General features: G+C 39.9%; 1 protein-coding gene across 10 annotated transcripts in view; it reads left to right on the plus strand.

The window, feature by feature from the left end:
• tns1b (tensin 1b) overlaps window positions 1-17,687 on the plus strand; it is a 154,372-nt gene that overhangs the window by 27,280 nt on the left and 109,405 nt on the right. For all 10 annotated transcript variants that reach the window (XM_040148303.1, XM_040148296.1, XM_040148300.1 and 7 more), the window contains exon 2: window positions 11,418-11,532. In XM_040148303.1, coding sequence (XP_040004237.1) covers window positions 11,418-11,532 — 115 coding nt within the window. The remainder of the gene's footprint in view (window positions 1-11,417; window positions 11,533-17,687) is intronic.

Consider the following 17,687-nt stretch of genomic DNA (forward strand, 5'->3'; position numbering starts at 1 on the left):
AGTGTGGATATGAGAGGGAGTGGGGGTTTTGCGATAAGGTGACTGGACAGGAGAAGAGGTGGATGAGAGGTGGGGAAAGTCTTGGCTAGATGAGGGCAGTTGAGGAAAGAGGGCATGCAGAGGAGAAGAAGAGAAGTGAAGATGGGTCAAAGGTCGGCTTGATGTTGCTGCCTCCTGGTTAGCTGAGAGAGATGAAGAATAGCTGCCTTGTTGCATGGGAATCCAACCAATGAGAAAGGGGGTAGGACAAAACAAGAGAAGAGAGGTGTGTTGAGAGGATCTATGAAAGTATTTTGCAAAAATGGAAAACAAAACTACCTTTTCTACTCAACAGCGAGTACTTTTTTTTGCTAACTCAATGAATCAGTGTCATATATACTGTACATACACACACAGATTAACAGTCACAGATGGAGACATGTGATGGCCCCCCCACTGCTTCTTGTTAAAATATCCATCCATGCATATGGTGTCCCATATGAGAGACGGGCGCGTCAGTGGCTGATTAACCCAGTTGACTGGAGAGGTCTCGTTTAGTCTTCTGGCTCCATCAGGATGAACAATAGCCTCTGGTTAGAGGGGGGCGATGATGTAGTGCGTATGTGTGTATATCCTTTTTACTGACTTCATTCAGACTGTAACACACAGAAAGGAAGGCCAGACTGGTCATGCTTGTCTGCCTCGTCTGCCGTTAGTGGCCTGCCAGTATGTCTGTGAGTCTGCCTGTGCATTAAGCTGACTGTCTTTTTGTGTTGTTGTCTGTTTTTCTGTCATTCCATCTGGCACTACTGCTCAGTGTCCAATCAGTATGAATACCAAATCTACATTTTGATCACTTTTGATCAGGATCACATGAGATGGGTTTGGTCTAAGTACAGTAATAATCACAATCAATGGCACAATCATTTTTTGAGACCCATTTTTTGACACTCATTGTCAAAGGCAAGAAGTGGAATGTATTTGGTCCATCCACCACATTGGTCCAGACTAACACACCCCAACAACTATAGGATTGCCATGAAATTTTGTACAGACATTCATAGTCCCCAGAGGATGAATCATAATGACTTCGGTGATCATGGCTTTTCCTCTAGTGCCAAAAGCAGGTCAAATGTTTCACTTATTCTGTGAAATACCTCAACATCTCTTAGATTATTTGGCACAAAAGTTGGTTCAGACATTCATGGTTCCCAGTTGATGTACCTTAATGACTTTGGTGATCCCCTGACTTGAGGTTGACTTGGTGGTTCAAAGTAAATTATGTCGACATCTATTGGATGGATTGCCATGACATTTGGTACAGATATTCATGTCCCCCTAAGGATGAAAGGCAAGACTTTTTGTGATCCCTTCACTTTTTCTCTACTACTATCATCAGGTCATAATTTCGTTCAGCAATGATATTGCCGTCAGCACCAGCTGTACTTTGTGTGCTAAATACCAAAATATTAGCATGTTAATGTGCAGAAGTAAGATGGTGAACATGTAAACAAACCCCTCTAAACATCAGAATTTTAGCATTGTCATTTTGAGCATGTTAGCATGCTGATGTTAGCATTTAGCTCAGAGCACCTAAAGTTCAATTCATGGTTTCCTTCTGGGTGAGGTAAGTTCCATTGTCTGCCCAAATTTTACTTAACTAAGTAAAAATTAAACAGTAACTTAAATAACCATGATTGTTAGGAATGTTTTCAGTCAAAAAGTATTTCCGTAAATCTACTATGTTTTAGCAAGAAGACGAAAAACTGGCATTTAAGTAGATGTAATTAATTTTGGTTTTGTGTGTTTCCTTTCCTCGTGGCTGTCTAGAATAAAATATGAGTGTTTGTACATCGTAAAATATAAATGCATAATCTGCCAAAATGTTAGGTGTAAGTGCAAAGAATTGAGCATGAATGCAAAGGATCAGAATTAACCTGGACTGTCATACTTTCCAGAGTTTTAAATACCCTGGGATTTATATCCACTCTATTCATGTGTGTGTGGGTGCACATGTGCACTGAACAGACGTTAACATGGTTCCATGTGTATATGAGGTAATGCATGAAATGCTGAAAGTAAATGCCAGTGTTATCATAGGTGAAATAAGTTTACATATGTGTGTCTGTGTAAATCTCTCCATGAGTCACACGTTCAAAACAGTTGAGGGAATAGTTTTGAGTTCTAAACTTAAGGAGAAAAACAGTCTCTTGGTTACCTTATTCAGCTGGAATGTCTGTTGCAAAGCAGAGTCTGGAATGGTTTATCTCCATAGTATAACATTACCAACATTACCTAACACATACTGAAGCTGCTCAGTGTGAACAGTTTGATTCTTAAATACAGTAAAGCCATTATGAGATAAACACTGCTATCTGAAATTTGGGACACAGCACTTGACAAACACCAGAATTCCAGATGTCTTAAAGTTGATAACTTTAATAATATTAATAATGATGATACATTATATTTCTCAAGTTTTAGTTTTATTTTAATGTAAAAAGCACATCCTTTTTTTTGTAATTGTGGCTAACCAGTGGTATTTAATTTGCAATGAATTATATGTTGCTGAAAAATTAGGATGTATTTGTGGTTTTAAGGCCAGAGAAACCAAGGGTCTGTCTGTCTGTGTCAGGTTGCTCATCTTCCTTTTCCTGTCTGCTTGTCTGGTTGTTTTCCTGTCTTTCTTTACTTTGGCAGAGTGTCCTGACATCCAAGTCCAGTGTTACGGTAAAGAAACTGCAATATATCTTATCCCTGATTTGTTGCTCTGCTTAACATTTTAATCCTTCTGATGCCAGATTCTCCTCTAGCTGGCTGTTATATGAAAATTATAATCACAAATAAATAAGATCTCACTGTAATTTGTAGTATATTGTATGAAATAAACAAAATTTTTCAATGTCCATGTGAAAAGTGGGTGATAAATAATTTTTGTGTTATCAAAAACATGGATATTTAAGCCTGTAAAATGTTATACATCCTATTTTGCTCTATTTATATTGTATTTTCTTATATTTAATTGTATTTTTCTTGGTGCTGTTTCAGCTGCTCTGTGGTGAAGGATGAGGTTAAACATTAAAGCTGCACTAACTAAAATTTTTATGTTAACAGTGGATCTAAGGACTGTGTGATGCAAAAGGTGCAGTACGTTATTATGATTGATGATGATGATTCCACAGCGAATTATGACCCAACTCTACAGCTCTATGCCGCTCTGTGGAGCCTTTTAGCTTCTTTTAGCTCATTGTTTTTGTTTTTTCCAGCCCACTACTCCACTCTTACAAGCCTCATTTATATTTGCAGTAGGCAGCTGTTTTCAGCAAAAATGCTCTGATAAACCCACTGTACAGTACCTGCCCAGCACCAAATGGCACACAAACAGTCAGCAACTAGCTGGTGGCCAAGGTGTACACATATAATGGAGCATTTAGCAGCTAAAAAGCCATATATATTCTTTAGGAGTTGGTGGAGACCAAACCAGAGCCAAAGGGGGAATAATTTGTACTTACATGCATCAGGTTTACAAAATACAACTCCAAATGAATACCCTGTTAACTTTATCAGACAATAATGTGTCACTTTTATGTTTTCAGTTTGTTATGCTGCCCCCGAGTGGCCAAAAATCAATTAAAGGAGCTTTAAATTTTGAATGAGATTTTTTAATGTCAGCTGGTTTAGACTCTTTGTAAAAAACATCAGTGTAAAATGTGTAGTAGAGTACAAGATTGAAGCAAAAGCTAAGGTAGGCTAATTCAGTACCTCCCCTGAAGGTTCCTAGAATTCCTGTGAAATTAAAAGTGACATGGCAAAAATGCCTCAGATAATTAGGAGGAACTATGCAAACGGCAGCAGAAGGGGCCAACCGAAATGTACTGCTGTGTTGATAAAAATCTTACAGGACCATCATTGTTACAAATGATAACCCATAATGGAAAAATAAATCAGCGGTGCAGGGATGGAAGATGCTTGCTGGAGACTTTTTTCTTCTTTAAGGCCTTTTAGCAGGGGGAAAAAGTGTCATTGTAGGGTGGAATGTGTGAGAGATGGTTGGGCATGTGTCTAGGGCTGGGTGATATAGACCAAAAATCATATCCAGGTATTTATAGGCTGAATGGCAATACACAATATATATCTTGGTATTTTCTATGAAGTGGGCGAGTACTTTAAGTACTTTAATTTCACATTGTGATCAAAGTAAGATGAAAGGACAGGGTTCCTTCCCTCTTTAAGAATAAACAGCTGTAAAACATTTAATTAAAAAATTATATAAAATAAATAGCCTATATAAAATAAAAGTAGGCCTATCCAGTATTTCCCACAGGTTGAGAATTTACTTATGGTGGTGGGTAGCGTGGTGTGTGTGACCGATGTACATGCAGAGACTCATGCAGATTAGATGGGAGTGTGTAACCCAGGTTATCTGTATCTGTAGCTACAATATACAGATGCCCCTTAAACGTCTCACATGCATATTATTGGTAGACTGTACAATTTACCAGTGATCGGCTGATGCTGGCTAGGTGGCTGCACACAGAGAAGCTTCTAGTCCCCACACAATTACTGCAGCCCACACAACTCAAACAGATGTATGGCCAAACGTGAGTTAGTCTGAATAGAGTGAAATAAGGTGCTAGGTTGAAACTGTGTGTCTACCTGGGTGGGTCTTAATCTACCTTGGTGGGCCGCCCAAGTAAGAGCCTATATATGGGAAATGCTGCTGTCTCTGAATATGCTCCTTCAGATGTTTTTCAACACCAGTAACAGGCTGATTAAAATAGAGTACAAGTACAATTATCTTCTGCAGTGTGAGCTGGCGCTGTGTCTCCCTTCATGTTGCTGGAGAACTTGTGAGTGAGTGGGGGCAGGGTTGCGTGGGGAGTGTGAGAGAGGAGAGACGCAAACACTAGCACGGCTCTACGGAGGAAACAGGTTATGTAATGCAACAACAAACTATATTGATATAAACGGTATTGTCTCATCCTATATATCGTTTGACAATATATCGATATACCTCAAAAAGTCAATATACAGTCCTACATATGTCTATACATGTGTATGTTTGTGTGTGCATTGATGTAAAAGTGTGTTCGTTTGTTTGTGTGCGTGTGTGTTTGCACATTTTTATGCACGAGAGTGCCTGTTTTGCCCGTGTGTGCTAATGAGTGTGAGGCAGGAGATTATGCGTGCGTCTCTAAGGGAACGAGAGTCTGTTCCCAGGAGCTGCAGTGCCTGAGCTGAGGGGGGTATGTGTACACCCTGACCCCAGCTTTCGGGGGTCCTGGTTGCCTGTCTGAAACCATTTCCTTCCTTTGTGGCCCATTTGAAAGTGTGAGAGTGTGAAGCGAATGTGAAGGACTGAGGCCATTTGCATGGTCTTGCAACACGTTGAAACAGAAAATAATCGGTGAGGGTACGTACTATCATGGCTGCCTTTAACTCTTTAATTCTTTGCTCCCCACCCCCATAGCTCTGCTCATCACCCATGTCTCCCCTAGCAACTCCGCGTATACTCCAGCCACCCCCCAAACAATAAACAAACTGAATTTGGGTGCATTGCTAATGGTCGGAAACAATTAAGAACTCACAAAAGGGAGCGTCCCGCTATATTGCTCCGTGCCATATTTACATAGTATATTGAGGTTAAATGACTGAGGCTGGATTTCTGCTGAGGCCAAGGGGACTAAAATAGACAGGCCTGCTGAAGAGGTCTCTCTTTTGTTTGGCTTTGCAAACCAGGATGTCTTGGACTACCAGCCACTCAAGTAATAAATTGAATGGGAAAGAAAGGAAAACCTTAAAGCTGAAGGAATTTCAGTTTGAGTATCCCTATGGACATCATACCCCTCGAATCTCACTTCACTCAAGACAAGTGGCATAGCAGTGGAGGACTGCCCCCCCCCACAGGTTCTTTTTTTATTGGATAAACCGTAGTGTGTGAATGGCCAGAGGCTGAGGCGAGTGTGAGAAGGCTCAGAAGTGGTCAAAGAGGCCGCTGAATAGACTCCGAGATTGAGACATTCTGCCTGTTTAACACACAAATATATAGGTGTGTGTGGGTGGGGGTAGTGTGTATAAATTTTGTCAGTTCTCTCACAGGCAACATAAGTGATCTGACATAAGAAGAATCTTCTCAACAACTTAAAACTGACACAGTATTTTGTGGATTTTATTAAATAGAATTGACTTTGTGCAATTACGTTAATGTGACGGCATTTAATCCAGCCATGCTAAAGTGACATTGTCATACCATTGTGACTTTACTGTATAGTAACAAGGCTTACTTTTCAGTTTGACAAACCCTTTAACAATTATTTTTTTTGTTTTAAATGGGCAACAAGAACAACTTGATTTACTTAGAATGACAGTTTTGAGACCTTTTAAACACTTATTCATGCAAATTTAGTTGACAGCGATTAAGTCCCCTGGGACAGGAAAGTGAAGGCAGAGGCTGAAATGTATCTACATTGGATAAACCTTGCTTGTTGCTATGGCAACATTGGCTGTGTTACACCCCATGTTGTAGAAGTAAGTTGATTTGGAATCTGGAAAATGTGTTTCATAAATCATTAGATAGAAAAAACAAGCACAGAGAAGCACTAGTTACTATGTGTATTTCTATAATTGTATATTATGATATATTTTCATGAAACCCTGCTGGTCAAAAGTTTTAGAACTCTTCCATTTTTCCAGCTGTCATTTAAATTTATATAATTCAGTGTGTCAGTGTTTCTTGGAATCTTAAATCCTAAATTTATTCTAAATTTTGCAATTTCATTCGGCAGCCGAATACACTCTCGACATTCTCTCTCCAGTGAAATCAAATTGCTCCGAAAATTCATTCCAGTACTGTCGCAGAGGTTCCCACAAATGTCTTGCACTTGCTGGTTGCTTTGCTTTCACCCTCTGTCCAGTTCATCCCAAACCAGCTCCATGGGGTGTAAGTCTGGGGACTGTGCTGGTCTCCCATCATGTGAAGCCACTGTCTGCTTCTCTTCCTGTAATGTTTTGGGTCATTATCTTGCTGTAGGATGAACCCCGAACAAACCAGTCTGCCTCCTTTGTCATTTGCCTTTTTCTGACCATTCCGATAGCAATATACAGTCCTACTTCCTGTGGTACAGTGTTATCCTAATAATGAATCAGAGGGTGTAGTAATACAGTTTGCTCCGAAACTGGCTTTGTACAGACAGAGGGTTTGCAAGTAATCAACAAAAGTCGGGGCACCTGTAGGAATTGTTTGCATTAACTTTCAAGGCTTCCTTTACTTCCATTGCTGCAGGAAAGCTGTAAACTAACTAACTTCTTAATCACTGAAAAAGGCCTCTTTTCTATGAAATATACAGAATTTTTCAGTTTTTTGTTGACCTAAATTTTAAAAATTATTTTTTACATTTAATTGATGTATTTTTTTGTATCACACCACATTAAAAACTAATTTTGATAAAATGACCAGCAAGACAGATTTCTTCTTGATTTTCTGTCATTTCTACAGTTTTCATTTACAAACTGAACATTGTTTCATAAGACACACAAGCTTACTCCTAGTTCACGTCACTTTCCCTAATACCTTTGTCGTAATTGCATGCAAAACGGATTACTTAATGCAGCCCGAACTTTCATACATTTAGACTTAATGACGGATTAGGGTTATGTAGTTTGGGAGGAGACACGTTGACAAAAGTGATTAAAGAGGTTGCTCCTCCAACACCTGCCTACAGCTGGGTCCTGTTCATTCCGCAGACAGTAATGACTCCTTTTATGTTGGCATTGATTCCTTAACAGTCTGGAAATGAAACCATGGGATTGTTTTTTGGTCACCAGAGAGCCCGCTCAGTGCCTCATTCCAGAAGTATCTGTTTTCAAAAAGCCTGATGTCATGTTGACAAGAAAGAGAAATATTTGAAGTCCACCTTGAAACACTGAAATACAGACTGACAAATATACACACTCATCCAAGTATCATTAAACCCACTTATCACCCCTTTCAAATCCCCTGAAATCCATATACAGATTCCCAACCCAGCAGGTGCCATCCAGAGCCTTGGCATGGCGGCACCGTTGACAACACCATGTATGGATGCTAGGCAGAGACCTCCACCCCTCCCCACACATGCCCCCTTGCCAACATGGCGCGTCCTGCAGAGCCATGGTCATTATTTCAGCCTAACTAGATTAAGCTAATCATGTTATGTAGTGATAAGGCGTAGCCAGGAGATGGAATGAAGGGTTGGCTGTCCTGTTGTTGCCATGTGGCTCTGAAATACAAATACTGAACTCTCGCATGGAGCCTGATAAACACCAGAGGTAATATCAGTCTGTTTGAGTTCCTAAACCTCCGTATAAGCTCATGAATTGTGCAGATCCACCTATTTTTAGAATCTGTAATCTATAATGATAAAATATACCAATATAATGTATATTATTCACTGCACCATCCTATTGCAGAATCTCAATGCTTTTTAAAGCTTTTTCTGTTTACTAGAATAAACTGAGATTTTGGTTACACACCACCTTCTTGCAAAATGTTCAATTACTGACGCTGACTTCTCCTCTAGTTCTACCTGCCGACTTACATTTGTGGTTTTTAGTGATATGTCTTACAACTACCAGATGGATTGCCATGAAATTTTGTACAAATAAAATAAGCCAAGGGTATTTTATTATACTTTTCTCTGGGTCACACCTTTCATTTAGTTAGCTTTTTTCATTGTGAAAATAAAATAGAGTGGATGCCCAAAGCACTTCAAAGACCTGTCTTTTGGGAATGTGTTGCTTTAGCTACCAGTAACCTCATGATTTATGATAATTAAGGAGGTCCGGTTTGAGTAATAAATCTGTGAATATGAAATCTCATCAGATAACTAAACATAGCTTTTACAACATTGGTGCCAAACATTTTATAGCTTGGTGCGGCAATCTTGAGGTAAAAAACATGAATATTGTGCTTTCATTACTAAGCAGTCTACCAGGAATGTGCGCTGGTACATGTTTTATTGGCTAACACAGCCCCTTGCCTCATACTGCATTGCAGTGAGGCAAACATCTATTTTGCTGCACAATCCTACACTTCCCATAATGCAACTCAGTAGTGTCTTTTGGGAGACATAACCTGCCTGGTAAACGCCTTTGTCTTTGAAACTCCATACCGTCCTGTAATGCAGGCATTCTCTTAAAAACTGCAGTTTCCAAGCCCAAGCCCAGATAATGCTGCTATCATCATGGTGTTCTGAGACTTGATAATGCTCCTCCAGAAAAGACATTATACAACTTTTTTCACAGGCTGAGTAGTACTCCTTATGACTAGTAAACCTGACTGTTGTAGATACTGTATATAATGAGTTATAAACTATAACAAACTGTGTAATAAGACTGCTTCTTTCACATCTGGAATCATATGAAGGTTCAGTATGAAGGCTATGTGTTAACCGGGACCTGCACTGCCTGGAAATAAGACATCATTACAAACAGAAAAGGGGCTTTACTTTCCTTCTGCTAAGTCGTTTCCTTCTGCTAATAAAAGGGGTGAGGACAGTCAGATGTGGAGAAAGACACCAGGAAGGATCCGAGTGAGCAGAGTCCAACAGAAACTCAGTCTGGTTGATCTTTTAAGTATTAGTTCTGTGCTATGATTGTGTACCCTAAGCCACTTTTCCAACACGTTGCCTTTTTGGATTGATGAGAAGAAAAAAGAAAGGGGTCATTAGTGGATACAAGGTTATTGTGGTTTGTAGTCTGGGAATTTTCAGGCAGAGAAATACTAGATTTTCCTTACCCTGCCTGATGGTTCTATGGTCTTCCCATATGAAAATTCCCCCAGTATGCCAACCACATGGCCACTTTTAGCCTTGTCCAGCATGCACATGCGCTTAATGGAAGCCTCGTGGCAGGATGCCGTTTTAAACCGGCACTTCCTGTCTTGAAAACACATCAGTTATCTCTCTTTAATCCCTGTATAGAACATACGTACAGTTAGGACATTTAGGTACATTGGAGACATACTCATGCATACATGGAGAAACACACCCATAAAACACACAGAAACGACATTTTTCATCCTATTTTCTCTCTTTCCTGAACTGCCTTTCGGAAAAGATACCAAATAGAGAAACATACAGATAAATACATTTAAAAATACAGATAAAAACAGATGGTGTACAGATATATACAGTAAAGTCTGGATTCTGCTTCATCCAGCAAGGCTAGTTATTATATGAAATAACAGAAATTTTAGAAGTGTTTATGTATGAGAGGGCTCTATATTGGTGTTACCCCGTCTCTTGTATTATTGATTATATATTGATTGTTTTTATTATTTAACTACACAGTCAAACTAAAGACAAATATTCTGAAGTGTCCAGTAAAATTTGTATTACTCTGTTCTCTGTATTGCTAATTTTGACTGAGTTAATTGGTTAATTGTGTTATGTTAAATGCTATTTCACTGTATTTGATGGAATATTAAACTGTTTTGGCGAAGTACTTTACAACATAACTATAATAAATTATTATTATTATAAATATATAATAAAATTTGGTAAGGTTGTCAGGCTTACTGGGGGATTCAACGGACCGCTATTCCCATAAAGCTGAACCTCAAAGTTGAATTGGGGACCAGCTGAACAAATACACCACATAAATGATGTTCCATTTCCCCACGGTCGGTCATCAGGGGGCAAATTGAAACACGATGGAGGTTTCTCATAAAGACACCGCAGGAAACACTCAGACTTCCAAAGCCTGACTTTTCTGTTTGCTCTCCAGCATTGGTGAATGCTTTCGTTTACAAAACGGACAGGAAAAGGATTGTGTGGTAGATGGTATACAGTAGAGGAAAAACAGCAGGCTGCAGACAGACCCACAGGGGTGTTTAACAGGGGTGGGGAGCGCTGTCAGAGAGTCCCTCCAAAGAGTTGTGTAACACACCTGCAAGGAGGGAAAGGCGATTACGGGACAAAAGTTGGGAAGGGGAGGGAGGAGGAGGGTGAAAGAAAGAAGGAAAACAGCAGAGATTAGGCTGTGTTCTCCTTTTTCTAGCTATTGTTCTGCCTACCTAAGCCCCTTCAACCTTACTTCCTGGGTGGACTTTAGAGGGCATTTTGAACACTTTGTGTAGAGTTGTAAGCACAGTAAGTAGGAAGTACTTATGATGTGCCTGTAATGCTCTGGTCAAGGGTTCGCTTCTGAGATGAGCGTAAGCATCAGTGAATGTGATTTATGTTTGTGGCCAGGCGTTAATTTTATATATTGCATATGGCCAAACATATAAAATAAACCTATTAGGAAGAATGCATTTTTGTGGAAAACCTGCATTTAAAAGATAAATATTTATAAAATGACTAGCTCCACCTGGATTCATTCAAGTCCCATCACGTCACAACATTTTAACACTAACATTCCACCTCTCCGGTCTTTTGTTTTTGTTTTCTTAACTGCAGCCAGAGGAGTTGGAGGCTCTTCATTCCCATACGTTCCGGGTGAAGACTTTCAAGAAGGCCAAGCACTGCAGCGTTTGTAAACAGACCATCATCCAGGACGGACTCGTCTGCCGAGGTCAGTCACCCGTCCTGAAACTCTGGTCTGTTGGACTTACTGAGGCGACTGCTCATGTGGTGGTCCCACTGACATTCATTTTATTTGAATCACTTTTTAGAGTAACTGAAAACTGATGGTGTTAAAAAGTCTTTAAAATCAGAATCTGGCAATCTATTGTTTATTTAAAGATGACACTATGCCCAAGCTCCCTGCCACTCGATGATGTGGCTGGTCATAACTGGTCTGCCGAAAAGAATTTCCTTACTGGGAATGTCGTTAGGGGGCTTTTAGTGACCGATTACGACAAAGGTCTTGCATACCAAAACGTCTTATTGAAAGGTGTGTTGGATCAAACAATCCTGACCAACCCTGTCTCCTAGAAATTACGTTTGTATGCAGCTAATTTGCAACATTTTGTAGGAAACATAATTGTGACTAGATTAAGTTTTCTGTTAATGTAATGAGGAAATGTTCATTAACATATTTGGCAGGTCATAATATGTTGATATTGAATGTATCAGCACAATTTTAACAGACAGGATATTTTTGGTTTCCATCAAAATATCAGTTCTTGCAGTACATTATCCATCTTCCATTTTTTGTAATGGTTATGTTAAGAGTCTCACAGCACTTGGTTAAGGTGGTGAGATCGTGGTCTGGTTTTATACTGAAAGTTCAGAAACAGCATTGTCTCCTTCACACTGTTGATCAATTGTACTCACTTTTGTTGTTAATATTTTTTGAATGCCATTACTAAGGTACAGTAAGAACAAGTCATTGACAGTGTGGAATATTCTGTGCTTTCTTCTCGGTTCTTCTCGGCATGGTAGTGTCGATGCAAACTCACAAAATATGACAGTCAGAGCCTCCAGTGCAAAGGCCCACCTTAGTCACGGTTTTTACATTCTATTGATGCCTATACTGGAGTCCTCTGGGCCTCTGTGAGCTGGTGAGTGAAATGTGACTGAAGGGAGGCTGTAAAACTTTCACAGCAACCTTTTAGCTGTACCACAAGCAATTGGCCATTTTGTAGTTAGAAGCCTTTTGAGGGGCTACTTTTAGGGCACGATGTTCATTAAAGGTCCCAACTCTTAACTCTGGGAAAATTGACTTTCACCCCCTTGTCACATCTGGGTCAAGTTACTTTGAAAATGTAATCTATTATGGATTATTGCTTAAAACTGAAACAACCACCACAGACTTGATTACCTAACTCTCCCCAACTGAGAACTAAGGCCCATTGCTGGAATCTGCAATAACTGCTTTGACCTGCTGGGACAATCAAGACAATATTTCTTACAACATCCATCTATGGTCTGAATGAGGAGTCATCCAAGGTTACCTCGGGTCGTCTTTGTGTCTGGGTTTAGTCAGTCAGGTGACGGAGGAGGGAAAAAGGAAGCCACAGAAAGGCTAAGGGGTTAACAGCTCCTCAATTTCCTTAATGGTATTTACAGAGGAGGCAGTATGGTCGACTGATGGCTGAGTGTTTTGCATGGTTTGATTGATGTAATAATCTTATATAGAACAGAGATGGAAACATCTTTTCATCTGAAAACTTAACATTTTGAGGTGTTTTTGTCGTTTTGGTTCACAATCCTGTAATAATATGTCTTTATGGCTAGTTCTTAAAGAAATATTACTTTCTGTTGTTTCCCCAGTGTCAAATATTTTGTGCGTCTTTTGTTTTTTTAGCCTACACAGATGCCACTTGGGTGTGACAAACAATTGCAGGAAAGTAACTGAGATTCAATAATAGACTTTTTTTCTGAACAGTCTCGATGGAGTGAACCTTTCCCATCTGGTGTTGTGGGTTAAAACAAAGTGGGTTAAAACAAAAATGAAGAATAAATGATCCTGGTCTGCTCAGCACATCATGTCGTAGTGGAAATGTCTGTTTTCAGACAGATAACGTCAAACGAAACCATGCGGAAATGGCTGGATGTTTAGTTTGGCACACGAGGGGGGGTACTTAGCTTGTAGCTTCCCAAACCTGACATAAGACAGGTTTAGTTGTTTGATGGGCACAGCTTAGAAAAACAAGAGCATTCTCTACACATTGCTACCTTTTTGGTCTCCAAAGGCTGTTGGACAGAATTACATTTGGAGGAATTACTTTTGCTATATTGTGTGCAGGCCCATGCCCATGCTAGAAAAGACACTGATAGAAGTTTTCAATCAAAAATATGAACACTTTTTATGATACTGTAAATTATGGTTACATACTGTATACTGTACATATTTTTTTAAAGCCTTATTTATCCATGGTTAGTGTTTTGCAGGAACAGCCTGCTCAAAACCTGTACAGTTCCATGTCCATACCTGAAAGCTGCTCAGTACAACCTCGGTCTGGCGTGGTGGCCACTGTTCTGAGTGGTTGGGAGTTAGATCCCTTGCGCCAGGGCGCCTCAGTGATGGTAATGAGGGAGATGCTGGCGTTGTTCTTTTATTTCCCCACCCAGATCTGTCCTGCGGGTCCAGTGATCAAACCGACGGCCTCTCTATCACAATCTTTCTACCCTAACTTTTGCACCCTTCAATGCCCAGCACAATACGTAGTCAGTGTGTATATCAGTATGCTTCTCCCTGATAGTCTGGGTAAAGTTAGCTGTAAAGTGACCGACTAACACTTTCACTTTCTTCTTTATCTACTGCTGAAGACCAAAAACATTTTACCTTCAACTGCTCTGGTGGAGCAACTTGGCCTACAGCAGGACTATGGTTGTACTGGTCTAAAACAGTTTTCACTGTGTCTACCTTCATTGTGAGTGTAAAGCAAAGTGTTGCAGGAAAAGGCCATGGCACGAAAAGCCTTTCCTGATTTAAAAAAAAAAGGCTTAGCATGTCAAACAAAGAGGCCAATCCGAGATTTAATGATATACACACACACACATACAACCCACAAAGTGTCTAAACAACATCTGTACTCAGCAGTTAGATCAGAGTAAAATGCAGGATAAATGCTGGTTGTCAGTTGTACATTTCATTTATGAGTTTTATCTTTATAAAGAGAGTGCCTGTCCTTTAGATTAGGTAGTGTGAACCAGACTGTTTCTTCAAAGCAGCATTCTTCCCAGCAAACTTATCAAAAGCAATCTGCTAAAATCATGGAAAAATAAATCTTACTCTCTTGGACTAACTAAATAAGAACATTTAAAAGAAAATAATCACTGCATTATTACGTACCATTTCTTACTCCATAAAAGGATTTGATAGCTTTTGGAATGAAAATGTTGTTTATTTTTTGGTGATGTTTCCAGGAATTGCATGGGCTGCTGCTGTTACTCTGTTCTGGATACAAATGTTCAGTGGTGTGCGCAGTCACTTAAATGTTCCCAAAAAACAACACAGAATTGCTCCTGGGGCCATCATCTGTAAGAAGTGATTTATAGGGGAAATAAACCATCATGACAACACTGCATTTAACTCTATTCTGATTTAATTTACCTTAGTATGCTTCTCTTTCCCGAGTCATATCTGGGTTTGGTCATGTGTACAAGCAAATGGTGTTTGTGTGTGGTTGAGATTTACGAGGACAAGACAGAGCAACAAGTCCTTCAACCAGAATGGCCATATAGGTTGTTTGTCCCTACCCTCTGAGGCAACCCATAGGAGCATCTCATGAATTAGTACCCCTACAGGGGCAGGCATACCGGACCTACGTTGTCATGGTTACAATAATCAACCCACGGTTAAGCTTATAGAAAAGCAACTTAGTCAGGTTTGGAGAAAGATCGTGGTTTAGGTTAAAATAAGTACTTCAAGGTTTGAGGACTTTCATCGTCATGGTAACAGTAATAAACATGCAGCTAACGGTCATGGTCAAAAGACGCAATGATGACTATTGGTTCCAAACGGGAAAGGAACAGCGGTCTCCCGTGTCAACAGGACAAAGTCCTGTGCTTTGTCCACCCCTCCATCTACTCCGACCTCCTCCCTATAGGGACTTTGTCACTCTTTATACAACAACAATTGACTTCCTCCTTCGCTCCAGTAATAATTCCTACCACTGCAATGATGTCGCCTAACAATAAAACAAGAATAAGCGGTAATGAGCTGCTTGCACAGACGACTTATAGAGTTGTTTTTTAGGGGAGGACAGTCTCAGACAAAGTGAACTGTAGAGTCCTGCTCAGTAAGCAGACATCAAATCTGTCTTTATCCCTGTCTTATGACTCATCGAAGTCCCGTTAAGCCAAAACTAGAGGCAACTAGCAACATAATGGAGTACCCGTGTCACAGGGTGAAGAGATGCAGTGGTGGAAAATAGTGGTACTGCAGTTTTCGTACAGTACTTGAGTTTTAAAGTACTTCAGTGTTTTGGAGGGGAAATACTTAGTCACTACATCCATTTTACACATCGAGATTCTTTCACTGGTCGTGGGGAGTACAAAACGTCTTTTGAAAAAGTTGTATGATGTCTTCTGTGGCTGTGGAGGAGCTCTGTCAAGTCTGAAAAAATAATCCCGATGGTGTCATTGGGGATATCTTAGTTTGAGTTTGGAGATAGAGATTTATTAAAGGCTGTGTTACAAACTCGGGGCAGGGCGACTGAAGCATTGGTGTTAGACCATTCCAGGCCAGAATGGTCTAATGAAAGATCCTATCCAGATATAAATTGCATATTGGGAAGTGTAGGATCCAGTGTTTGTGAAGCTTGACATATACTAGGGACTGAAAGTCAGTCTTGGCCACAGCTACATCTGTTTTGACTGTTCCTTTTTTTTTCTTTCACAAGTCCCCCAACTTTATTGAAGTGTATTTGGTAATACTAAATTGCTGGAATACCCCTTTGGATTAATACTTTGACATTTTGGGAAATAGACTTATAAACGTCCTAGCGGGGAATTAGGTGTGAAGATCAATAACACTTTCATATCTGCCCGTTTTAATAAGGTTCCAGCCAGCAGCTGTTTAGCTTAGCTTAGCATAAGCGCTGAGCGCAGGGAGAATCTAGCCTTGCTCTGTCTGAATTTATCTACCTACCAGCACCCTTAAAGCTCATTAACATGTTACATCTAACTTGTTTAACTTGCAAAAAAAGTGTAAAAAATGTAAAAAGAAACGAGATATAACATGCTAAAGTTAGTGAGCTTGAATGTTGCTGGTGGGCTGATGTTGATACATTTGGACAGAATCAGGCTCGCCGTTTCCCCCTGTTTCCAGTGTGTGTGCTAAGCTTAGCTGATGGGCTGCCAGCTGTAGCTTCATATTTATTTCACTAATCTTCCTATCTGACTCTCTGCCAGAAAACAAATAAGCCTAATTCCCAAGAATATTGACATATTCCATTAAGTTTATGACTGCTGCAGCTATTAGGAGAGTGACGGTGTTTTTTCATTAAAAACAATCCATAATCCTATAAAAGAAAAACACTGAACAATCAACATTCAACTGTGAAATACATCTTAGAGATTGATGATGATGCATCAATAATTCAACAATTTGAAAGGAATAGTTGGTCAGAATGAAGCCAGCCAGGATCCAGCTGCTCCCTCAGTCATTCGCCTTACTTCCCTTATGCTGCTCTTGTTTACTAACATTCTCCCGTCACATGGTCTCGTAATGACAGGAGCACTTGGACTTCCTCTCTCTTCAGCGGTTGCCAGGATACAAGGTGTTAGTTACTTTGACAATAGCATGTTGACGCAGGTCAAGACTGCAGTTTTCCAGTCCAAAAAAAAAACAAAAAACAGCCCCCTACCCCTGGTAGGGTATTTTTGGAGAAAGGGCCCTGAGGGCAGGAACTGGCTTTTCTATTCATTCACTGTGGTACAGTTCAGGTTAAATGAATGGTTTGTGTTTAGTGGCAGGTCAATAAAGAGCTGGTTGCCCTTAAAAGGGTAAACTCAGAGTTTGGTCGAAGAGACTGTAGTACTTGATACTGTTTATGAAGTTGTGTTGACCTAAATTTGTTCCCTAAATTAAAGGAAAACAAACATTTGGAATCAGTTTTTTTCTGCTTCTCACAGCTGCTGCATTTAGCGTGTGTACAGCAGCATACAAAACCTTTCTAGCTTAAAAAAAAACATTAAAAACACCTTTAAACAAATCTACAAAGATTGTTTGAACTGTTTTTCTGTGAAGGGTGTATTTCTCTTGTTCTTGTTTGTCCTTGTTCTGGAGCAAACCCCACCACTGTCCCCTCGGGAGGCACTGTACACACATCTTCA

The sequence above is a fragment of the Xiphias gladius genome, chromosome 16 (assembly GCF_016859285.1).
Source record: "Xiphias gladius isolate SHS-SW01 ecotype Sanya breed wild chromosome 16, ASM1685928v1, whole genome shotgun sequence".
Lineage (NCBI taxonomy): Eukaryota > Metazoa > Chordata > Actinopteri > Istiophoriformes > Xiphiidae > Xiphias > Xiphias gladius.